This window comes from Trichomonas vaginalis, chromosome I, assembly GCF_026262505.1.
Source record: "Trichomonas vaginalis G3 chromosome I, whole genome shotgun sequence".
NCBI classification, from domain to species: domain Eukaryota; phylum Parabasalia; order Trichomonadida; family Trichomonadidae; genus Trichomonas; species Trichomonas vaginalis.
In genome coordinates this window covers 21,699,543-21,725,575 of record NC_067203.1, presented here as the reverse complement: position 1 = coordinate 21,725,575, position 26,033 = coordinate 21,699,543, and the positions used below count along the sequence as shown (strand labels likewise).

Below are 26,033 nucleotides of genomic sequence, written 5' to 3'. Positions count from 1 at the left end.
TGAAGTCGTTTGTGAAAACGTTATTGAGGTGAAGTGGTTGGTGGCTTTATAAATATTTAAGGTTAAGTTAGTGTTGTCGTTTGTGTTGTAAAATATACGTTAATGGTTTTGTAAAGTGTCAAATTCACATATAATGGGTAAGTAGGTGCGCAGTACCTCCGTACACATGATATGTATACTAACTGCATTTATATTTACATCAACCTCAAGTAATATCTCTAATATTTCCTTGGGATTATATATTGCTGCAAAATGAAGAGCTGTCGTATCGGTAATTTCTTGTGCATTGATGTGTATTTTGGTAGAACTTAATAAAAACTCACATACATCAATGTTATTAGACATTGCTGAATAATGAAGAAGATTTCGACTCATTTTATCAATCTTATAAAGATCAACATTTTCATTCTTGAGAAGTTCTATAATTGGAAACACTCTACATTATGGAACAATCGAACCTTCATCTTTTTCGAACAAATTTAAGACTTCTTTCATGTTTAACGATTTACATATAGACTCAATGACATCATCTAAAAGAAAGCCATTAACATCAAAAAGGTTATGATCAAAAATATAATCAAAGTATTTATTGCCATATGATTTAATTATCTCAGGAAGATCATTAATATCAACTGCTTGATTCTTTGTACATTCATTAATAATATCAATATTTCCTCCAATAATTGAATAAATCGTGAAGAATGATGAAATTTCTTGATATAAACAAATATGATGAAAGTTAAAAATATTGACTGATCCAAAATACGCAGAAGCAATAAGAGGTGTAATCGTCCAGTAGGGAACACGTACATCAGTATCATCTACAGAATTATGAGTTATATATTCTTTAAATTTATCAATTTGGTCATTAATAATTATTTCTTCAATTTCCGTTGGTATTAATTAGGGATCTATAACTATTGTGTCTAATGTACATTTGATGTTGTTGTTTTTATCAAACGTACATTTTTAATTCAAAATTAATATGGTTGAAATTTAATTAATAATAATTATTAAAAACTTGTAAATTATATTCAGCATCGAAAACCATTTAATAACAAAAAAAATTGATACATTTTGTCAAAATGATATAAGAGTGTAAAGTTTTTCATGAGTCAAATTGAGAGTCCCCAGTTTAAATATGTTGATTATGATACAGACTCTATACAGGTTGGAGACGGGGAGAATCCATGTATTTCAGATCTTAAAGGAACTTTTGAAATTCCATCTAATGTTAATTCTAAAAAAGTAATATCTATTGGTAATTATGCATTCTTTAAATGTAACATCACCAATATTAAACTGCCTGATACCATTCAATTCATCGGTTCTTATGCATTTTGCCTATCCAAAATATCCGAATTTATATGTCCCAAGAATGTAATACAAATCGGGACTTATGCTTTTGCAAGTTCCTCTTGCGTGTTTGCTAACTTTTCTGAAATAAAAATCAAAACATTCAGCGGCGTGTGTCATTTTCATTCATCAGAAATTGCTAACATTGTTTTTCCAGATAGCTTAGAAGTTATTACATCCCATATGTTTTTCTTAACAAAACTTAAAAACATTACGATACCAAAATCATGTAAAGAAATTGCACTTGGAGCTTTTATTCGCTGCTATTATTTAGAAGAATTCTTCTCAGAAAGTCCTTATTTTTGCGTCAATAATAGAGTACTTTATAGTAAGGATTACAAAACTTTGATTGGATATCCATCCAACTATTTTCCAGATATTCTTCCAACAATAACGAGAACTTCTTCTGCCAGGGGATTTTCGAGTACTTCATTTATTAATTTCACTCTAACGATTCCTCTAAAATTCATTGCAAGTTATGCGTTCCGTAGTTGCAATAATCTTGAATATGTAGATTTAAGCTGTGCCAGAGCAACATCAATATTTGATGCAATATTTTATGAATTTTTTAAATTAAAAACAGTGATTTTACCACCTCTCCTTGAAAGTATTGATATAGTCTGTTTCTCCTTTACAAATATCAACGAATTAGTCCTTCCTCCAAAAGTTAACAGTATACAAATCAGTGCATTTGAAAATACCAAAATAACTGATATATATTATTGCGGATTAAACACTTTTAATTCAATTTCTTTAAAAAACACAGATATAAGAATACATGTTTCAGATTATTTCTCAAAAACTTTGACTAAATTATTAGGTTGCCAAATTATTGACAGAAATTATATATGTCATGAGTATGCATGCTATAATATGATAGATCAATCATTTATGTATTGTCCTTCAATGAATATTTGTCGATATAATCACTTATCTCCTAGTATTTTATTATATTCTGTTTTTATTGCGATGTAACATCAAATTTCTATTTAAAAATTTCTTTTTATATTGATATAGCTAGGGATGCGACGGTTTTACGCCATGACCGTTTAAAAATAGAATAATACGCCATTTTTGGGGCCGAATGGCGGGTACTTCGTACCCGCCATTCGGCCAAAAGACAAAACAATATAAAATTATCGCCGCCCCCTTTTTCCCCCTCTTTTTTTCTTTCTCTTTTCTCTCTTTTCCCCTCTTTCTCTTTTTCACTCATTAAAAGTAGTAAGAGAAAAAAATAATATTAATTTTTAAAATTTTTATAAAAATAAAAGAAAGTATTATAAGAAATTATTTAGAGATTTATATGCAAAGTGTTAAGAATAATCTGAGGACAAGTCTAAGGATAATCTGAGAATAATCTGAGGATAATCTGAGGATAGTCTGAGGATAATCTGAGGATAATCTGAGGAGTAATCTGAGGAGTAGTCTGAGGATAATCTGAGGAGTAGTCTGAGGATAATCTGAGGAGTAGTCTGAGGATAATCTGAGGATAATCTGAGGAGTAGTCTGAGGAGTAGTTCGAGGATAATCTGAGGAGTAGTCTGAGGATAGACTGAGGATAATCTGAGGAGTAGTCTGAGGATAGTCTGAGGATAATCTGAGGAGTAGTCTGAGGATAATCTGAGGAGTAGTCTGAGGATAATCTGAGGATAATCTGAGGAGTAGTCTGAGGAGTAGTTCGAGGATAATCTGAGGACAAGTCTAAGGATAATCTGAGAATAATCTGAGGATAATCTGAGGATAGTCTGAGGATAATCTGAGGAGTAGTCTGAGGATAATCTGAGGATAATCTGAGGAGTAGTCTGAGGAGTAGTTCGAGGATAATCTGAGGAGTAGTCTGAGGATAGACTGAGGATAATCTGAGGAGTAGTCTGAGGATAATCTGAGGATAATCTGAGGAGTAGTCTGAGGAGTAGTTCGAGGATAATCTGAGGAGTAGTCTGAGGATAGACTGAGGATAATCTGAGGAGTAGTCTGAGGATAATCTGAGGAGTAGTTCGAGGATAATCTGAGGAGTAGTCTGAGGAGTAGTTCGAGGATAATCTGAGGAGTAGTCTGAGGATAGACTGAGGATAATCTGAGGAGTAGTTCGAGGATAATCTGAGGAGTAGTCTGAGGATAGACTGAGGATAACCTGAGGAGGATTAATCTAAGGAGGATTAATCAAAGGAGAAATACTCTAAGGTAGAGCAGTTGGATCACTACTCAACCACAATTTACTTTTAACCATTTTTTGAATTCTTATTCAAAATAAAAACGCATTTTTATATAATTCTCTTATTTATTTTAATTTGATAATATTTATTGATTATATTTCAGATCACTCAATTAAAAAAAGCCGTCTTTCTTTCAAAATTTCTGAATTATTATCCTTTCAATTTTAATGAATAAAATCATATTTATTCTTCTTTAAAACACTTCATTTCTTTAATTGTAGTGTTGCTTACTGCAACACTTAAACCAATTGTGGATTCCATTGAATGGCCTTCAATGGAATTCACAATTGGTTTAAAATTAGTTGATGCATATCTTATGTATGGTCCTAATATGGTCTGGCCAACCATATTCTAGTTGGAAATACATAGGATAGTATCATTAATCAATACAATACATAACAAAGTTAAATGCGAAAACAAAATCAAATTACAAAATTGTTCAAAACGAAGAATGAATACAAAAACAACTATGCACTGAGGCTGGCCACCTCAGTGCATTTCGAATAAACATACAAGTATATACAATTTAAAAAAAATATTTTATAATTTTTACAAAGACAAGAGCAACTATGTTTTCCAACTAGCTCCCTTCATGATCTTTAGCCTAGCGTCCATTAATTCCTTACTCATCTTTAAATTTGAACAAGTTAAGATGAGACGCTGGGCTGAGATTGTTCTTTCACAGCTTGCCTCCGCACAAGTGCAGCAAGTTATGCGGAGGCATATATTTGCGAACAATCCCCAATTTTCATCATTGATTTTAAAATTAAAATCAAAAATGTCCAAGCCACTTACAGTTCTTGATGTTTTAAAGATATGATTGTTATTGGCAATCATATCTTTAAATAGTTTAACTATATCATCAATCACATCATCACTACGTCCTCTTTTTTTGAGTTCGCTTGTGAACCAGCTAATTGCAGCATCAACCATCGGAGAATCACAGAGCTCTTCACCCTCAGTATCATCATTACTCTCATGAACTTCTTCCTGCTCATGAAGATCTTCATTGAATCTATTAAGATCCTGGGCTGGCCAATTGTGCTTCAACGAGGGTGCTGGTGGTTCGGTGTTTCCTTCTGCTTCAGCGGCGGCGTCTCCCATGAAGATTTCCCTGACATCTTCTATCGGGTCTTCCTCTTTCTGCCGGTAGTGGAACATCTTCACGTAGCCGCTTGTTGGGGGAGGGAATTCTCTGCTATTGATACTGTTCCTAGCAAACATGAGGCCTTTGGGTGTAATGATGTATGCAAATGCCCAAAGGCCTCCCATTTGCGAATGAATGGTCTTCTCAAGCAAGATGTCCCTAAAGATTCTGGCGAATCTGTTGTTTTCGGCATCAAGCTCTTCCAGCCTTCATTGCATTATAGATGCAAGGATAGACCCTGGAAAGTGGAGACTTCGGGTCTTCGAAGATCAGGACCAAGCTGGCGAAGATGACGGAACACTTATAAAGATCTTCTGTTCCGTCAGGAATGGAATGGAATAATGTCACCTTCGCCCGCTTGGTCCAGATAAAATGGAGAGGATAGATGAAGGATACCCATCTTGTTTCGACATTGGATGGGCATCTTGATCCAAAAACCTCGACATGCTGGCGGCATATTTCGGCAACTTCCAGCAATTGATCCTTCAATGGTGAAATTGCTGGATGGTTCATTGCCGCCTTATAAGCATTGTGTACCCTGTGGCAAATACAGGGTACAACAATGATTTCCTTCATCCATTGCACCTTGGATAAGGCAAGGATGGAATTATCCTTACCAGTAAGTGCAGCCAATTGTGCTGTTCCTCCATCAACTATGACACAGCCGATCTGCACGTGACAATCATGGATTGCCTTCAATCCATTATTGATCGCGAGTGTGTAGTTGGCAGTCTTCAATCCAGTCATTCTTTCTGTATGGGCTGGATAAGACTGAATTGGAAAGCAAGGATTTTCCAACACAAAGTCGAGTAAAGATCTCTTCTGTGTGGTACTTCGTCTAGAGCGACACTAGCGTAAGGCATGCTGAACGTAGAGAAGCGCGCCATAATACTTGAATGAATCTCTTTGGATGTCTGTATGAGTATATCTTTGAGCTTATCGCGCTTGTAATGAGGGATTTTTTCCATTCCAACTTGTATTGCAGTTTTTCCATTCTCCTTTGATGTTGTATTGCCTAAACAAAAGCTATACACAATTAAGTTGTATATTTCGTCACTTTCCCTGTGCTGAGAGAGATATTATGCTTTGCTAATAGGATAGCTAATCTGCGAAAAATTCCATCAGCATTAAATTCAACAGAACCTTCCATTTGTGATTCTGTAGATAATATAAAATTTCGAATATCTTTTTGTTTTGCACTATCAGGGAAACATTTATGAAGCTTCCCATTGCTGATTTCTTTTTTAGGTGATCATCTCTTTTTTTAAAGGCGCATTTGAATGAATCTCCATCTTGGGTGGGAACCTAAGCAGTACAACCCATAATCCAATGTTTGGATTTTGCATTATACTCTAATTTTTCATAAGTCCTTTCATCACCAGGATATTTTTCATATCTGGAATTTGTCATTGCATATATAAAAATGATTAAATTTGTGTCTTTTTTAATTTTTTACACAATATACTTAAAATACTATTTTCAACATTTTTTTAAAATAAAAATTTTAAAATAATCTCTAAGAAAAAATTCTATTTGTGTTATTGTTACATTCATAACATCATCTAGAGTGATATAAACTAAGTATCAATATTTTGAAATTGAACACGCCAAAAATTTGATAATCCACATTCAATATTTTGTAAGTGGCGTACTTTTTGAATACTCGCCATACGCCTTGGAGTTCTCAATTTTGAATTCGCCTTTATTTGGGCGACCTCAGAAAAATACGCCATTAAGAAAATATTGTATGAGATTTTAAATTTGAACACGCTCTACCTTAAGGAATTAAATTTATTAAGATATATTTACATATAATAAACGAGTGCTTAAAAAATGTATTTAATCGCTTATGTAAGTTCCAAAAAAATCACGAAAATAAAAAAATCAAGATTAAAATTTTATTTTTAATTTTTGAATTTCTCAAATGGCGAAATTTTTGGGCGAACAAAAAAAAATATACGCCCGGTCAAATGGCGTAATTAGCGCATCCCTAGATATAGCACAATAATTCTAAAAAAATCTAGAGATATTTTCTTATATATATTATAGATGTGTAAATTCTCAAATAATTTCATATAAAAGGATGAATACTAAAACAGATAAATATCCTTGGCAGCTTCTATATTTTTCCCCAAATAGCTCGAGTTTTAGACAAGAATTCTTGTTGAAAGGAAGTATGTACTTAAATGTGCATGTTTTATCTTCTATATATTCTGTCTATGAATTATGCACATAGCAAACCAAGATGAGCAAAAACTAGACTATAGACGTAACATCATTGGAAGTTATACAAGACATTCAAATTTTGTGGTTCAAACGAGTTATTATGCAACATTGTCACTTTTCTGAACCGAGTTTCACTTTTGAGAGAAAGTTATCGTTATCTGAATCAAAATTGAGTTGCTTTTGAATTTGATGGCATTATTCTTTAGCGATGAAAAGGCATTTATATTAAAAATATATCATTGAATTTACTAACGAGATATACTATCTACTTTCACAACCTAGAACAATCTACTGTCATAATTGATTAAAAAAATTAATAATATATTCGATTTTTACTTTTGGAAAATTGATTACTGGATAAATACAGTTTTCTGTTCCAATAATTTTAATTGATTTGATTGGTAATTTTTTTTCCTTTCTGTGTGATGCATTTAATCGTTTAGAATTATTCCTTGCTTTTCAACAATTTATTTGCAATTAATCAAGAATGAATCTGCATAATAATAATAAAAATTGTAAAAGCTAAGCTTTATATAAATGAGTTATTAAGTTAGCATTAACAAGAGCTCTTTACTTAACTGGATCAAACAGATAATATTAATTTTTTTTTAATTTTGATATTTTCCAGAAAAATATAAATCCGATTTATGGAAACGATCACTCCTTATTAGTTCATTGGCAAGGTGGATTCTTACTTGATAAAACACAGTGATAATTGCCATTTTGACAAATCGAAATTAGGAAGATGTATCTTCTGAAAATTGTGAGAGACGATAACGATAATTCTCTTTTCTCACAAATAGAAATGATTCGTTGATATATGTATTATTGATTTTTTGAAAAATATAATATCATTTCAAATTCAGATTCCCTCTCAAAATGATCCGTTTCGGTTCTACTCAACAGAAATTAATTATTTGGAGAATTCAAATTCAAAATTTTTATGCTTCCCTTCCTTGCTTGTACCGCACTAAGTGAATTGGTTATTACCAAGCTTGGTTCGTATAATATCTCAGATCAATATAGAAAGGATAGTATCCATTTTGATCTTAGAAAAGAAGCAAAACCTGATCATAAATTTTATTTGGTAATTGCAGAAAAATTGGAGCAGCTATACATTAACGACAAAAAGGTTGAATCGCATTTTTATCATATTTTACCTGAAGAAACGATTCATTTTAATGACCGCTTATTAACTGAATTCCATGTTGTTAGCTTACCAAAAGAGTGTGAATCATTAGAATTCATTCTCAACCCATTAAAAGGAAATCAGTATAAATTTAATAAATCAGGATTGAATATATCAGCAAATAAATTGTATTGCACCACCATATTATCACATGACCCAGTTGATATTCAAATCAGGACCGATTCTCCTTCAACGGTGAGATATGGAGATTATAAAATTTCCGAAGATCTTAAAGAAACAACAACATTGAAATCTAAGTATGGAATCAGCATTGGATACAGACCAACAACTAAACTTTACAATCTTGACAACTTTGAGATCGAAATTACAAAAAGTGTCGAAAAAGTTTGGTAAAATTAATTAACTTCTCATTCTATGTATATCCATATGCACAAATCATTGCAAACAATCTTTCCAAATATGACACAACACTTTCTATTTATATGCCTCCACGTCATGATTTTAACATTGTTGGAAAATTCTTTGATGAATATCGTTACATTGAAAGACACTCATATGTTGTTTTCACACAATTCAAAGGTGTTCATGGTTATGCAACAAGTGGAAGGACATTCTTGGGAATCCTCGGAAACACAAATATTACTGTACTTTACTTCAACACATCAGGAAAAATTAATTTCTATACTTATGAACAAACACCTGTCTCAGTTCATTTTGCTGTTTATAACATGAGTAACACTGTTTGCACAAACTTTATAACAGCATCAGGAAATACCAATTTCTCTGTTCAAACTGCTTACGGAGAAAAGAACTGTCTCTTCTCTGCTTTCCGCACTGCTGAAAAAGGAATTGCAAATAGCAGTGCTAAAACTGAAAGATTCTCATATGGCATGACAGGAAAATACGTCGCAAGTGGAAGATTTGGAAGCTCATTCTATTCTGTTCACACAAATCCATATAATTCAACGGATAACTGGGTGCATCATGTCGTCGATGTTAGAGAAACAGATTCTGAAACGTACTTAATCAACAGCAACTATTCTCCATACCAGGCTTATTATATCAGTGATTCTGCACCTGCCGGAAGATTAACTTTCACATCTGGATTCAACAACACAGGAACAAACTCAAACTGCTCTAGATATAACAATTGCACAAATTATAATTGTTCCAAATATAACAATTGCACAAATTATAACTGTTCTAAGTATAATAACTGCACAAACAATAACTGTTCTAAGTATAACAATTGTACTAATTATAATTGCTCTAAGTACCATAATTGCACAAACAATAATGGTTCAAGATATGATAACTGCACGAAGTATCACAATTGCACAAGTGGAAATGGAACAAGACATCATAATTGCACTGATTACAACAATAGTAATTGTACAGATCCATTCGCATGGGCTGAAGACTTTGCTGGAGTACGCATTCCAATTTGGATCTACGGATTCGCTTCCATCTTCAGTGTTACGATCATTGGAGGTGCAATTGTGTTGGTTATTTGCTTGTGCAGAAAGAAGAGGAACAATCATGAAAATGAAACTAATCTACAAGATCTCAATGAACGAATGCTCAGTAATGTCCAACAACCAATTGCAATGATGCCGCCACAACCAGTCGCATACGTCGTTGCATATCCACAACCAGTAGTTGGACACGTTGAGCCATTCAAAGATCCTTATGCAGCACCAAAATAAACCAAAAAAATTTTTATTCATTTTTGAATAAAAACAATAACTAGCTTTTTAAATTTTTTAACCCATTGGAATATACTATTAGTATATCACCTTAATTCTCTTTACGTTTATTGAATAACTATAATTTCATATAATTAGATTAAGTAATTAATTGAATTGCGAGATAACTATCAACAAAACATTTACTATGTTAATGTTCTTCAAGTTGCCAATATGGATTAAAGCATAAAACATCAAATTACACAAAAAAATGTAATTTTACAATTTCTCAATAAAAAGTACTAATTTATATTCATAAGATCACATAAGAGGAAAAAAATGTGAAGCACTGCTGGTGTAATGGTAGCATGAGAGCCTTCCAAGCTTTTGATCCGGGTTCAATTCCCGGGCAGTGCAATTTTTTCTTTATTTCTTTTTTTTCATCATTATATCGTTCTTAGTTGCCTCGCTACAAAACATGCAATATCACATCCACTTTAATAATTATTACGTATTTTCCATTTGCTTTCTTCAAATTTTTTAAAAATAGTCTGGACAAATATAAAGTTTACAAAAATTACAACATTTTGAAAGAATTGATATGCAACTAAAATTATAAATATTTATAGCATTCAAATGTTGAGCACTGCGTGACTTTAATGATCTGCATTCATAAATTTTTTAACAGAAGACAACAACGATAGAATTTAATAGATTTTCATATTTATCATGGAACGTTCAAAGAGAGGAGAAAAGATTATAATCAAAGATTTTCATCACACTTTCTCTGAAATATATAGATTAAATACACGAGATGATGGAAAAATAACCGAGATTTTCAATGAGATAAAAAATAACTTGATTGAAACAAAAATTATGTCCCCGAGCAAAGTATGTGAAATAATATCATGTGCATCAGAATATAATAATAAGTTCTTCAAGTCATATTGGATTTTGTTCAAAAAAGTTTACGAAGAATATCATCCAAAAAAGATTAATGAAATTTCATCAACTTTCGATTATTTCGTATACAAAGAGTATGGATTTATGTTCAATGAATCACACGAACAAAAGTTTGAAGAATATAATTCTAAGATGTTCACACTAGATTATCATGAAGAAAATGCAATTTGCAAAGCAATTATGGATGATAATTTGAAATCATTTATTGCATTCACAGAAAAAGATGAATTTGATAAAGACTTTGAAATCAAAAGTGATTTTTATCCAGATTCATTTCTTCCATATTCATATCTTGAATTATGTTGTTATCATGGTGCAGTAGATTGTTTTAAGTTTATTATAACAAAGTTCAAACCGAATATAAATTGTCACTGCCTTGCTCTTTCATTTTTAAGTGGTGCTCCAGAAATTATAAGCGAATGTTTAAAGAAATGTCATCCAGATGATAAATGCATGAAAAATGCAATAATATCTCATAATATTGATTTCGTCACATACTTGATGAATGAACATAAATTGAAAATTGATTTTCGAGATTGTATTAAATTCTATAATCTCCTTTCATTTTTAGTCTTTATCAATCAGACAAAGGATATTGGAAAATGTTTTGTTTTTTCACATTACTTTAATATTTATTACCTTTTTGATTATTTACTATCAAATGACTTAGATATTAATATAAAAAATAGATTATCTGGGAATACTGCTCTTCATTATGCAGTAAGTATATATCATAAAGAGATTTCAAATTTCCTTCTTCTTCATGGAGCGAATGTCAATGCAAAAGATAATAATGGAAATACGCCTTTACATTGTGCCGCAAAAATGAATAATTTTAATATGTTAGTTTTCTTTATATCAAAAGGTGCGGATATTAATGCAAAAAACAAATTCGGAGAAAATGCATTTCATATTGCGTTTCAGAAAAACAATATTGAAATGGTAAGAATTTTAATTGCATGTGGAGTTGATTTCAATGTTAAAGATAAAATTATGAAAATGAATCCTCTTCATCATGCAATATGGACAAATAATATAGAGTTTATGAAACTTCTAATTTTTTATGGTGCGGATGTCAATTCTATGGTTGATGGAAATACTCCTCTTCATATTGCGGCTACAACTGGTATTCTCGAAAATGCAGAATATTTGATTTCACATGGTGCAGATATCAATGCGAAAAACGAATATGGTGTGACACCTCTTATAACTGCATTAAAAATGAAATTCATGAAAATGGCAGAGTTCCTTATTTTGAAAGGTGCCGATGTCAATGCAAAAGATCCAAGATATGGAAAAACTGCTCTTTGTTATGCTGTTTCTTATAACAATATTATATTTGTTCAACTTCTTATCTCACATGGTGCAGACATCAATGGAAAAGATGATGAGAGATCTGCAATCGCAGTGGCTGTTGCTTTGAATTTCAAATCAATGACAGAATTCCTTATATCACAAGGTGCAGATATTCATATTAGGGATGGACCTTATAGAAGAACTTTGCTTCATCTTGCAGTTATCAAAAAAAGCAATGATGTGATAGAAACTCTTATTTCAAATGGATGTGATGTCAATGAGAGAGACAATGAGGATAGAACTGCATTACATCTTGCAGCTGCAACAAAAAATATAGAAATGACCAACATTCTTTTATTGCATGGTTCTGAAGTTAATGCAATTGATAAATATGGAAGAACAGCTCTTCATCTCATCATGATTGATGCAGGTACATATTATTATTTCTATTACGATGAGAATTCATATAAAATTGCTCTAGAATTAATAAATCATGGAATAGATGTGAACACAAAGGATTATGATGGGAAAACGGCACTCCATTATGCACCAAAGAATAGCTCATATACAGATCTTCTTATTTCAAATGGGACAGACATCAATGCTCAAGATAACGACGGAATCACTGCAATTGAATGCCGAACGCAGTCTGATTTGATACCAGCAATTGCGCCAACAAGTACAGCAAATTTAGTTATTGTTATAGAATACGAGCCTCGTGATGAATATAATAAATATGCATACAAGTATAGAAAATATGGTTATCGTGATTAAATTAATAAAACATGCTGGTGTAAGATACCTAATTTTTATTAAATACAAACAAAATTTTTAAAAAATAAAATAAAATTACATTATATCATTAACTAAATTCTTGAAAGAGAATTTAGCATTAATATTATCGAACTCTTCTGTTGTATCTATCTCCTGAAGTTTATCAATCGGGAAATTCCAATTAATTTTCTTATTTTTCATAATTTTTTGCTTTCTGATCACTTTCTCTTCTTGGTTATCAGAGTCATTATCTTCATATCTCAATTGCGGAGCTTTCTTTTGTTTTCTGACAGGTTCTTGTTCAATTTCATTTTGATTATTGATTTGCTGAGGTTGTTGAGCGTATTGGATGGGCTGTGGTAGCATCTGGTTGTACTGGATCTGATTTGGATTGATGTATTGTACAGGAACTTGGTAATACTGAGGAGGAGGTGGTGGATAAAAAGGAGGAGGGTACATATAAGGCATTGGATATGGTAATGGGTATCCTCGATGCTTTTTATTATATCTTGTATCAATTTTGTCATCGTAATCATCAGATGACGACTCAGATATAACTTTATGATGAATCTTTCGTTTTGGAGTTGTTCTTTTAGGAGATTTCTTCGGCTCATGCTTCTCTTCAACTGTCCTCGTAGGAGTAACTTGTGGCGGGCGCGGTGTTTCCTCTACTTTCTTTTTTTCCGGTTCTGGGGTTTTTTCGACACTTTTTACCGGTGTCACTTTTTCGATTTCTGAGTAATCTTCTTCGTAAATTGTTTCTTCCTCATTTTCACTGTATATGAGGTTTGTGATGTCCGCTGTTGAAGCAATTACAGCTTCTTTTGGTACAGAATACTCTAGTTGTGGATAGAAGTCGAAATAAAGGTTGTCTCTCATAAATATCGGAAAATGATAAGGTGAATCCATCTTGAAACAGTCAAATGGCTGATCTAATGGATCTCCTTCGATTTTCCTTGTGATACCATCTTGGTTTTGGCTGTCTACTGAGGCTTTTGTTGCGATATCTGTTAATAACCACTTAATTTTCGTTACTTCTTCAGCTCTGAAGACATTTTCGCGCATAATCGAGTCTAGATCATCATCTGGGAAGTCAAATCTGATTTTTCTGCCAAGAGTTCTAACTTTTGTCAAAAATCCAAATAAATCTTCAAGTTTCTTGAGATTTGCGCCTGTAAAGTTGATATATTGGAGAGAAGGAGTTCTTTCGATCAACTTATACAAGGAATCGAATCCTGTAGTTCCGAATTTTTGAGATTTTATGTCAAGATAAAATAATTTCTTCGGAGATTCGAGTTTATCGAAGAAAAGATTCATATCTTCACCTATTGTGTCTTTTCCATGTCCGACCATTGTCAAATATTGAATATTCGACTGGTTTATGAAATCAGCGAATTCTTGCATTTGGCTCAACGTTCCTTGCTTGAAACAGCTTGTAACATTGATGGAGAACAAGTTTTGATTCTTCTTTAAGAATTCTATGAACTCGTGGTTAATCGGATTTTTCGACCAAGATAAATGCAAAAGAGGACCTGATTGTAATCCATTTAAGAGGGCAATGCAGTCATGGAAATCAAGTTCTTGGTATTTTGCGAGGCTCAGATCAAGCAAAAGTCCATTTGGCCACTCTCTAGAACTAATAAATTTAAAAACTCCAGTAAAACAAGAGGAATCCCATGAAACGCTCTTCATATCTATTCTTAAAAGTGGGCATGCGTCATCAATCTTTATGTTTCCTATTGTTTTCGTGCATTTATTTCCCTTTAAATTCAACATTTTAAGATTAGGATATTGATTTTGGGACAATTGTGTGAAAACATCAAATATATCAATACCTGTGTCTTCAAGAGATAACGAAATAAGCTTTGTTGCCTTCATCATTAATGGATTTATATCTAAAATGGTTGTAAAGTCAAGATTCAGCATCTGTATGGATTCAAAGAGTTTGTCATCAAGGAATTCATCGAAGAAATTGGTCTTAGTCTTTTCTGTAACGCAATTGAAAAAAGATAAACTTTTAAATCCATGATTAACAAGAGTATCATGGAGTTGTGTTAATTGTTTGGCTGTAAATTGGGCGCCTTCAAATGATAAGCCCGTAACTGATGATGTTTTGTCGAGATTCGAAATTTCTGTGCAAAAATCGGGAAATCCTTTAAAATTTGAACCAATAATATTGATGTGGTTTAAGGTTTTGATGGTTGGAAGGATTTTTGCTAGCTGTGTATAAGCTGGAGGGTTTATTTCAGGAATTTCAATGCTTTTAATATTAGTTGATCTATTTAAAGCAAAGATCAAAGATTCCAGTTGAGTTCCGATTGCTTTATCAGCAGGAAGAGTAATCTCTGTGTGATTATATTTGAAAAAATCTGTAATTATTTTCAAAACTTCAGGGAGAAGCTTAACCTTGTTTGAAAGTTCTGCTGATATGAATCTTGCTAATAGTATTAAACCATTTGGCCGAGCTTCAAATTTTCCAAAATCTTCGAAATGAATATTTTTCTGAACATCTTCTGTAAGAAATCTAAAAAGAATGAATCCTATTATTTTCTTGACTTTTTCTGGCTCAGGAGATATGAATTTCATCAATTCTTGATCTTTTGAAAACTCTAGTTCGAATTTATCTTCTATATATTGTGCATCCAATATGTCGCACCAATAGAAGGTTCTTGACTCGGTGGGCTTTGGCTTATTTGTAAAAAACGAAATACATGAATCACCAATAAAAAGAATTCTAGAGTCAGATTTGCCATTTCTATTATGTATTTTTGTTACAAGACCTGTGTATAGAGTCTTAACATTTCTAACGTTCATAGTCAAAGATATATCACGAAAGGCTTCATCCGACATTAAACATTATGAAACTTCGGTAGTAAGATTATTGATATTCGCTATCTGCTTCTTTGGTTGATCCTACCTATATATGAACACAGATGCAATATTATTCGATAGCAAAATTAATTATTAAATAATGTTGATTTGAATCAATGATTTCAATTCTTTAACTGATTTGATTATAATTTTGATTTCAATAACCCCAGATCTAATTCATTGTATCACCGAACAATTTTATTATAAAATTTTCCCTAATTATTAATAGGAAAAGGAGCAGTCACTTGGCAGGAAAATATAAATCTGGTGCATTTGAGATTTTTGGAGGATGAACGCTAATTTTAAAGTCTCATCACACTTTTCAATGCTCGATTTTTAAAAACTGTTTAAAAATGGAGCTTATATTGAAATAGTGTAGAGACTAAAAATTACCACAGACTATTTCAGAGGATTGAGTGGCAACTCAATCCTCTGAAAAGTCGGAGGTAATTTGCAAAATTTTTATTGAGTAAAATCGCATAAAAAAATAGGGGAGAAGCTTCCTAAACTTTTTAATCCCATAAATATGGTCATTATCTGGAATAAAGAGTTAAGCGTCATATGTCACTTTTTGTACTAAGGAAACATCGACTTTATGCGTTATGACTTTTCGATGAGGAAACAAGTGTTCACGTATTATAAACTTCCTTATTCCAATAAACCGACCCTAAACATAATTAATTCTAAGCATGATAATGGTCTCTTTTCTATGATAACCAAATCAATTTGGTTATCATAGTAAAGCACCAAAACTGGAATAGGAATAACCGCACTTAAACAGGAATAGGCAGTGTGGAAACTAGAGAAGACTCAACTGATTTTTTAAGCAACTCTTCTTGCCGATTCAAATCTGCTTTGCTAATCATTGTATATTATATTTCTGATTAGGATACTTTAACGCTTGATGCATGCACATCATTCTTTTAGCTGATTTCTAAAATACAATCTTCTATTAACTTTGAAATTTCTTCAAAAGTTATAGTAATTCCATAGTTCATTCGTAAAATGTTATTAAATAGCTCTGACTATTCCTTTGCACGCAAAATGATAGTAATTTTTTGAATTTTTTACTCAAAAAAAACAAAATCTACCCAATTTTATACCACTAAAGCCTATATTGACACACACATATATAAATCTCTATTGTTATAAGATAAATTTGAAAAAATAAATTTTTTTCCTAAAATGTAAAATTATACTTGTATTCAAAGAAAGTAGATCGTTTATAAGGAAGGTATTATATATTTGGGGAGAAAATCCCTTACAATATACAAAAATATGAAAGAATATTCAATCATCAGGAAAGAGCTTAGTACTAACCATTTGTGAGACGTTCATATAATATCTTTTTCCTTTTTGGGGTTTTTAATCGGATTATCCATTTCCCTGCATTGACTTTAATTCATTCTTGATGATCTGAGTATACATGATCATTATCGAACGTTTGCCATACTCTTCCACAGTTAATGATTGCTGAAAAATGAATAGTACTGAATAACAGCTGGAATTTCATAAGTATTTTGCGTATTTATACTGATTTAAACATGAAATACTCATACAAAATGCAAAGTTTTTAAAAACAATCAATAAAAGATTTTAAATTAGATAAAATATCATATGTCACTTCTTTTTTCATCTGGATAATAAAATTGATAAATTTTTTTCTAATTAAAGATAAAGATGCATTTATAGTAGTAGAAAATTAATTTCTAGACTAAAGCTTGTTTATTGTCACCGTTTTAAGTCTAAATTTATAGGAAATGGTTATTTTATTATGCATTAAAAGTTCTTCTATAAAATTAACATTAAAATCATCTTTCGCCTAAGAGTAATAACAAGGTTATGCAAATTTTATTGAAAATAGTACGAGAATTTTGTTTGAAAATATAATATGGTTAAAAATAGGGAATGGATGTATGAATGTCCCATATCCATTTTATCCTAGTTGTTTCATGATTCCATATTGCCGATTCCTATTCCAGTTTTTGGTGCTTTACTATGATAACCAAATTGATTTGGTTATCATAGAAAAGAGACCATTATCATGCTTAGAATTAATTATGTTTAGGGTCGGTTTATTGGAATAAGGAAGTTTATAATACGTGAACACTTGTTTCCTCATCGAAAAGTCATAACGCATAAAGTCGATGTTTCCTTAGTACAAAAAGTGACATATGACGCTTAACTCTTTATTCCAGATAATGACCATATTTATGGGATTAAAAAGTTTAGGAAGCTTCTCCCCATAGAAAAATGAAATATTGATACCAAGCGCAGTATATTTATTTAGATCAATTTGGAGAAAATTTTAGGGGTGTTGTCATTAAAAATGCAATGAGATACGTCCACTGGTGCTTTTCTGTTCAAATAATTGCTTATCAAAAAAACTCAATTGAATTCTTTCTCAAAATTTCAATACAATAACAAAATAAAAATAAAAAATAACGACAATCATATATTCATATTTTTGGTGATAATTTATTCCATAAAATCCAAATAATTTGAATGAATGAGATTATAGTTGGATCGAAGTATCGCATTAAGAAAAAGCGTGGAAGTGGCAGCTTTGGTGATATATATGCTGGAGAGCATATTATCACCCTTGAAGAAGTTGCCGTCAAATTCGAGTCCGTTGATAATATTCCTCCACAATTGCTTTGCGAATCGAAAATTTACAAAACATTGAGGGGAGGCGTTGGAATTCCTGATATAAAATGGTATGGTGTTGAAGGAGATTACAATGTAATGGTTATTGAGCTTTTATCTTCGACACTTGAAAACCTTCTTGATGAATGCCAACGCAGCTTTTCTCTTAAAACAGTTCTCATGATTGCCGATCAAATGCTATCGAGGATTCAATACATACATAACAATGGAATCTTGCATCGTGATATCAAACCAGAAAACTTTATGCTAGGAACAGACAAAGATCAAAATATCATTTATTCTATCGACTTTGGTCTATCCAAAAGGTATATAGATCCTAAAACAGGAAAACATATACCTCAAATTGATGGAAGAACTTTGCTTGGTACTGCCCGTTATGCCTCCCTTAATACTCACAGAGGCATTGAACAGAGTAGACGTGACGATTTAGAGAGTATCGCTTACGTATTAATTTATTTATTAAAAGGATCACTACCATGGCAAGGCTTCAAAGAAGAAAATCGTACAAGAAAGCACCAATTAATCTACGATTGCAAATTAAAGACGACTCCGGAAGAATTATGCAGCGGATTACCAGTTGAATTTTGCAATTTCTTAACTTCAGTTCGTGCACTTGGTTTCAAGGATGATCCTGATTATGTCAAGTACAGAGCCGACTTTAGAGCTCTTTTCGAACGCCAAGGATTCGTTTACGATTACAAATACGATTGGGTTCTCAAAGCAGAGCTTGTACGTGCATCAGATACACGCTCGATGTCAACAGATACTCTTGTTACAACACCATTGATGACAGAATCTCCAGGAATCTCAGCACAACCAAGTAATTTGCAAACAAAGCTTTTAACATCCGGTTCGTCAGCATCAGTACAATTGAATATGAAAGGAAATTTCAACCACGTACGAACAGCAACACCTCTTATTACTATTGCCCAACAAAGTCATCCTCAAACTGGAGCTCTTAAGACTTCTGCGACAATGGGTCAAATGCCAACAAGGCAGAAGATTTCTCCGCAGACTTCTTTGCTTTGGGCTATGAAAAATGGGCAATTTAACCCCCCAAGAAAACCTTAACTCCGGAATTTTTTTATTATGTTTATTTAGAGGTTTTTGCAACTTATATAATTGAAATTAATATTCTTTTTAAATTATTTGTATGAAATAATAGCTAAAATCTCAGACTTTCTGAAAAAAATCAAAATTCTTTAATTTTATTTTAATCAATGAAACGAACTGTCATATCGTTGAGATGACTTCATCGAGACCTTGAAGGTCCTCCTATTAATTTAAAGATATTTCATGTTTTAAAAATAATCATATTCTTATCTTGCCAAAAAAATGTAAACCATTTATGATTTTCTCCCGATATTATTATGTTATTTTGCATAATAAGTTGTTAGACAATATGCCGAAACCAAAATCAATTGGTTCAGAAAATAATTAAACAAAAAAATTAAATCAAGTTATTTAATATTCAAAATTTCCTCGGGTTAATTAAGCTAAACCACGATTATCTAACGTTACAACGTTTTTCCAATGTTTTCGTTTCAATTTTTCTTAACGCAATAAAATAATAAAATTTTCATGAAAAACTGTACAATCAAGAAAACAATATGATTTGATCTTTTCAGAATTTATATTGAATTTAATAAAATGACATTTTTTCAAGAATGTATTGAATCTAATTATTCAAATAATTGATTTCTTGATCAGATAATTCAGTAAAATAAAAAAATCAGAGGTAGGGCAACGATAGGTCAAAAAGGCTTCTCTGATAGATTTCCTTGCCTTTTGGATATGCTATAATATATAGCCTAGCATGATAGGATATGATGTCAAAAGTTAGAACATAACTTAGGATCTTGAGAAAAATGAAAAACAAAAATTACATAAAAAAAGAAAAATTTTATCTAATTTGTTTTTTTGGACCGAATAAGTAATTTTATTGAATTTCAATACGACACATAGATTTTATTATTAGTAATAAATATAATGGTTTACTATTAACAAGGAACCTAAACTAATGAAAATTTGATTTCAAATATTGTATATGATTATCATAGATTACCAAAATATATTGCTATTTATGAGGATATAATATTGATTATTAGTAAATCGTATAAATTTAATAAATATACCATGAATATTGAATGAATTTCTTGATTCATAGGGGTAAAACGCGCTTTTATATGATTTAGACAGAGAATTTATGAGATGTAAATAACACAATAAAGGTTTATATTGAATATTTTCTAAAAATAAATCGAAATTATAAAAAACAATACATTTATTCATTGAAACTACTTGGACAAATATGAAACAAGCATTCAGGCAATTCTTTTGAGACTTCAACGCATCTGATAATTTTTATATAACTTCACCTCTTATGCTTAGAGTGGAGGTATTGAGATCGTATAAGTATAGATGAGCTCACATTCAGATATGATGTGTGAACTTCTGTTTTCACTGCAATTTTGAATCAGAATAAACTCAAAACAAGAATAAAATGATATACTCACTCTCTAAATGTGTTCGAGATTTAAAGTTGTATGAATAAAACGATTCATCTTTCGAAGCCTCCCATTTAATGAGAGACTTCGAAAGATGAATGTATTTATGTAGATGAAATACTATATATGACCATGTGTATACTAAAGATATCAAAATGTTCATTTTTAAGTGCAATAGAAGGGTTATCTCTCGTAAAATCTCAATTTAAGGAAGATTTAGAAAGAACTCCTTCCTAAGTAGATAGTGTGTGGTTTTCTGTCTTTTGGTTGATCAGGAACTATGAAATTAAGTCGGACAGAAAGAATTTCCAAAACAGACTCCAAATGAGTTGTTCGAAAAGAACTTCCTTCTGTATATGGATAATTGTAGTTACGCACTGAAGTATGTGGATTTGATGATGGAGTTCTCGATAAATCTAAAATCGGATTAGATTAATTGAAAAACTCAAGTAATTCTTTGAAATCTTGTGTTGTCTGGCACTATAATAACCAAAGAATGAGAATATTATGTTGAATGATGAGTACGTGTGCTCGGCATTCGCCGAGCGAATTGAGTTTAACGTACTATGAAAAGTGACAAATTTGGGCTTTTTTTCCTAGGGTTATGATCTCTTCCTTTCTGCTCAATACGACAGAAATGAAAGAATGAATTTGTACTCCCTAATTGATTACTACAATCTGTATCTATCTTTAACATAGAATTAGCTGCATTGTGATTTATACTCCAGAATTATTCAATTTAAGATCAACCTCGTAAATTTTAATCATATTGCACCAATACTCCTACGTTGAGATAAGAACATGATTATACATACCAAAGCCCATATTAAAAATCAAAATTTAGCACCTCCATTATGCAACCACATTATTCGTCGCAAATAAGTATATTTACGCATATTATGATGCATATTCACACAACTCGTATACATGAAAAGTTATTAAAATCAGACAAAATTATTGCAATAAGGAAAAAAAAACAACTTTATTATATATGTTAGTAATGAATTACAAATATTTCTACAAAGAATGCTCAATACTTCATATAATCTTCGAATATTTCTTATTACAAGTTAATACATTTTGACTCGAACATGATAAACAAAAGCTGACACGCTGATTACTACATTTATGAAAATATAGTACGTTTCCATTCATCTGTTTACTTGTTTTTGTTGGAATAAAATCTTTTTTTTTTCTTTCATGAAATAAGAATTTTGCTGCGAAAGCAATATCTCTAACAATAATTAATACATTACGTCAACTCTGGAATGAGTATTTATCAAATATGATATCAAAATCAAAAATTAGTTGTTTTTTATGAGTAAAAACGATGTAAATTGATTATTTGACTAATTATCAAATACTTTGATTTTCCAAATTTTTTTCGAAATTGATTTTTTCATGTGAAAATTCAAATTGTTTAATTTCATTTTTGAAATTTTGAATTTTTTTTGGAATTTTGAGTTGATCAATTCAGCAGAATTGATAATGCTATTGCTTTAGGGCATACCACAAGGTGATGAATAAAAGGTGAACATTAACAAATTATTTTAAATCACAAATATCATCCTCATCAACTTTAATTCTAAAAAGAACTGTACTGAATTATGAAAATGCATGATTTACATTATTAAAATCTTTGAATGAAAATAGTACAAGATAAGTTTTTATTCATTTTTAATTAGATTTAAACGAAAAACTACTCCATATTAAAATTTAAGTCGAGAAATCGTATTTTGTTCTTATTTGTTAGCATTTTGTAGACATTCTAATCTTGAATTAATTTGTTACATGATATTATTAACAAATTTAACTGAAAAAATATGTTAATATGGAATAAACCATGATTATATAAGCTATCAATGCTATATATACATATGTAAAAGATTCATATTAACTCAATTAACAAAAATGATAGATTTTCATAAAGGTTCAATCTAGGTTCGTCCGAAAATTTTGATTTTTATATAGAAGACATAGTTTCATATACATAATTAAATTTTCAAACAAATTTGATCATACCATTTATTAAGCAGGATAGTATATTAATTACTATCAGTATAAAAATATAAAAATGATTATATTTAATTATTGCATAATTTAGTCAAAGAGTTATAAGCCTCAAGTGATCGTTATCACCTTCAATGCACGTATACTTTATTGATTCATAGATATTTAATCTATGTTTGACATGTTGTTGTCGTCATTCGTTTTGTTCCCATTCTTCCTAAGTTAGAATTAGAGAATACACCATCCACATCATCTAATTTGGTCCTCAGCGATAGATTGGTTCATTTTGGAGGAGTCCCATCAGACAGTTTTCGAGCACCAAATATCAAATTTTAATGTATACAAATCTTTAGTGATTTATCTCTTTTATGATGAGTAAAAGGTTTCTGCTCATCAACATTTGATTTCCGACATATATGATTTCTAATTGCAATTATTTACTTTCTTTTTATAATCTAACTCTGTGACTCATACCATAAATTAATTATTGGAAAGTGTCAATATGTTTGGCACAACGCATGGCGGAAGATACCAAACCATGCAGGGAATATGATACGTTTAAGATCTCCGAACTTTTTTTCCAAAAATTTTCTATCGTTGCCCTACCTCTAAAAAATCAGTATCTGAAAAATTGTTTGAATTAGAAATAATCGTTTTTTATAAATGTTTCAAGCCAGGCATTTTAGAATGCCACGGCTTCCTAGACCACAGAGTCCTATAAGCTTCCAGGCATTACCTAAGAAAAATAAGATTCCGTATGATCCATATTTTCATAAGCTTCAAGCTCTCCGAAATAATCTTGAAAGTTTACGCCCAACCTTCAGCGAGATTATCAAACAAACATCCCCACCGCTTCAAGAACTTGTCAAGAAGCTTCAAGCTATCTACGAGAATACCATGAATTCATATTTAGGCAATCTTTATGATACAATTTCAGAAGGTATCAATGAATCATATTCATTGTTCACTGATATTCAAACATCACCCGAGATTGACAAACTCTACAGTTCTTTTATTACCCTAGGAGCTTCTATTCAGCATCTTTTTTCAGTCATTTTTCCTTTCATCAACAATGATATTAGAGGAAGAATCTTCTGCTCGGCAACCAAACTATCGCCTACTCCACTTATACAAATTGAAAACGCCGTAATTTGCCGTATTTGCGACCAACCTATTGATATCGATCAAATCGAAGAACATACAGCTAAATGTGTTGAGGCTTTTCAATCTGAAGCACTTATAAACAAATGTAACTCTGATCTCATGGAATTAAGAACACAACTCGCTGAAAATTTTCTTAAATTTCAATGGCCAGGAAACGATGATCAAACTTATCCGATATTACATGCTACTATGATTATAGATGCTATTATACGTGTTGGAAACGATGATTTAGAATCCCCTGAAGAAATTTCTGATTTAATAAAACATCTTCTCAATGTAAAGCTCCCCGAAATACACTTCATTATAGACAGAGCCCAGGACATCTCGTATGAGAAGAAAAGAGCCATTAATGCTTACAGCGCAACCCGTCAAGCACTTGGCCCATCAAACTTACCTAAAAACCACCCAAAGATCACTATTGCTGACTTCGAATTCATCAAGCGCGTATCCCGTGGTGCTTTTGCCCGAGTTTTTTTGGCAAAGAAAAAATCGACAGGAGATATCTACGCGATCAAGGTCCAATCCAAGTCAAATATCCTCAACAAAAATCAGGGCAAGAGGATTCTCGCTGAAAAAGATATACTTTTACACTTCCAAAACCCTTATATTATTAATTTTTACTATTCCATCCTTGGTACTCATAATTTCTACATTGTCATGGAATACTTGCCAGGTGGAGACCTCTATTCCCTTCTCCACGAGGTTTATTCCATTGATGAAGAGTCCGCCAAATTCTACGCGTACCAAATTGCCAAAGCCTTGGAGTATCTCCATAAATGCGGAATCATTCATCGTGACCTAAAGCCAGATAACATATTAGTTGACGCAAATGGAAACTTGAAATTGACAGATTTCGGTTTATCGTATCTCGGAGTTGTTGATCGTCGTATTAATTCTGATGAGAACATAGTTCAAAGCGATTCTCTTGTAGGGACTCCTAACTATGTTGCTCCAGAAATAATTCTCGGACAAAAACACAGTTTTCCGGTTGACTACTGGTCCCTCGGATGCGTTGTCTACGAATTATTGATGGGCGAACCGCCGTTTACTGCAGATACCGAAAAAGAATTGCAAAATAATATTATTCTTGGCAAATTCGAGCATTTGGATGACGAATTCTCTCCGGAATGCCAAGATTTCATATCAAGGCTGCTCACTGTCGATCCTTCGAAGCGTTTGGGTGCAAATGGAGCTGAAGAAATCTTAAATCACCCTTGGCTCGCAGGATACCAGCCATCTGAGAAGCCATTTGTTCCGAATATTAAGTCGGAGACATCAACGGAGTACTTCAAACAAAGATACGAGTTCAAGGACGATAATGATACTTCTATCCTTGACGATATCGAAGCTGCGAAGGCCCAGGCGGAGGAAACAAAGCCTTCTCCTGCCAAGGCGACACAATTCAACTCTGTTGGAATGGCACAGCTCGCAGAAGCGAATTTGAAGGCTGCACAAATCGCGAGAAGGAAATCTTGTATCAACCCACAGATTTTACAGATGGCAATGGCGGAACAGAGCAAACTTAGCCAGGATGATACACATTTGAAACCAAAATCATTATAATATTATTTTTATTTTTTTGTTTTATAAATTTTATTTATAAATTTCCAACCATTCGTGTTTTTGGACCCTTTTTTATTAATAAACAAGTTGAAGCTTAATAAACCTAAATTTTCTGAGTCAAAATCAGGAAGCAATCTATCTAATTTTGATTATTTAAAAATAGAAACATTTATAAATATTCCAAGAATAAACATTTATATAAAAATAACAATTTTGTTCATAAAATAAAAAATCTAAAATTAATTCCATAATGATGGTTATATTGTATATATTAGTGAATTATAACTTGTGTTTTCCAGCTTAGGGCATTGACAGTAAGTCCAAATACATTGATAATTGAAAGATTTAATCTGAATTTTCGAACATATTTGTAAATAATCATAAAATCAATTAAAGATCCTATTTAAATCTGGACTATAATTCAAATCTCTGTTGAAT

General features: G+C 31.7%; 6 protein-coding genes, 1 non-coding gene and 2 pseudogenes across 9 annotated transcripts, besides 4 other annotated features; 6 read left to right on the top strand and 3 right to left on the bottom strand.

Moving 5' to 3' along the window:
• Positions 1-184: part of a mobile genetic element that runs on past the window's edge.
• Positions 1-184: part of a terminal%2Cinverted (terminal inverted repeat of Maverick-1A transposon ID:TVAGG3_1027120) that runs on past the window's edge.
• Positions 185-4,128: 3,944 nt separating this feature from the next.
• Positions 4,129-4,844, bottom strand: TVAGG3_1027110 (ribonuclease H-like family; the record flags this gene model as incomplete). The annotated part of the gene is made up of 1 exon (XM_051255054.1): positions 4,140-4,844. The coding sequence occupies one exon, from the start codon at positions 4,842-4,844 to the stop codon at positions 4,140-4,142; it is 705 nt and encodes a 234-aa protein (XP_051080628.1).
• A 5-nt stretch (positions 4,845-4,849) lies between these two features.
• TVAGG3_1027100 lies at positions 4,850-5,646 on the bottom strand (annotated as a pseudogene). The gene has a single exon. A coding segment is annotated over exon 1 (797 nt).
• Positions 5,647-7,888: 2,242 nt separating this feature from the next.
• On the top strand, positions 7,889-8,498 carry TVAGG3_1027090 (annotated as a pseudogene). Its single transcript has one exon. A coding segment is annotated over exon 1 (610 nt).
• Positions 8,499-8,577: 79 nt separating this feature from the next.
• On the top strand, positions 8,578-9,801 carry TVAGG3_1027080 (uncharacterized protein; the record flags this gene model as incomplete). Its single annotated transcript, XM_001323306.1, has 1 exon — positions 8,578-9,801. The coding sequence occupies one exon, from the start codon at positions 8,578-8,580 to the stop codon at positions 9,799-9,801; it is 1,224 nt and encodes a 407-aa protein (XP_001323341.1).
• Positions 9,802-10,126: 325 nt separating this feature from the next.
• Positions 10,127-10,197, top strand: TVAGG3_1027070. The gene has a single exon. It is a non-coding gene; the product is annotated as a tRNA-Gly (tRNA).
• A 459-nt stretch (positions 10,198-10,656) lies between these two features.
• TVAGG3_1027060 (ankyrin repeat and SOCS box-containing protein 4 family) lies at positions 10,657-12,813 on the top strand (the record flags this gene model as incomplete). The annotated part of the gene is made up of 1 exon (XM_001323307.1): positions 10,657-12,813. The coding sequence occupies one exon, from the start codon at positions 10,657-10,659 to the stop codon at positions 12,811-12,813; it is 2,157 nt and encodes a 718-aa protein (XP_001323342.1).
• Positions 12,814-12,888: 75 nt separating this feature from the next.
• TVAGG3_1027050 (uncharacterized protein) lies at positions 12,889-15,663 on the bottom strand (the record flags this gene model as incomplete). The annotated part of the gene is made up of 1 exon (XM_001323308.1): positions 12,889-15,663. One exon carries the CDS (start codon positions 15,661-15,663, stop codon positions 12,889-12,891), a length of 2,775 nt encoding a protein of 924 aa, XP_001323343.1.
• Positions 15,664-16,174: 511 nt separating this feature from the next.
• Positions 16,175-17,929: a mobile genetic element.
• A 232-nt stretch (positions 17,930-18,161) lies between these two features.
• TVAGG3_1027030 (STKc CK1 domain-containing protein) lies at positions 18,162-19,528 on the top strand (the record flags this gene model as incomplete). Its single annotated transcript, XM_001323309.1, has 1 exon — positions 18,190-19,422. One exon carries the CDS (start codon positions 18,190-18,192, stop codon positions 19,420-19,422), a length of 1,233 nt encoding a protein of 410 aa, XP_001323344.1.
• A 1,847-nt stretch (positions 19,529-21,375) lies between these two features.
• Positions 21,376-21,423: a mobile genetic element.
• A 2,096-nt stretch (positions 21,424-23,519) lies between these two features.
• On the top strand, positions 23,520-25,640 carry TVAGG3_1027010 (STKc MAST like domain-containing protein; the record flags this gene model as incomplete). The annotated part of the gene is made up of 1 exon (XM_001323310.1): positions 23,532-25,595. One exon carries the CDS (start codon positions 23,532-23,534, stop codon positions 25,593-25,595), a length of 2,064 nt encoding a protein of 687 aa, XP_001323345.1.
• Between the last annotated feature and the right edge of the window lie 393 nt (positions 25,641-26,033).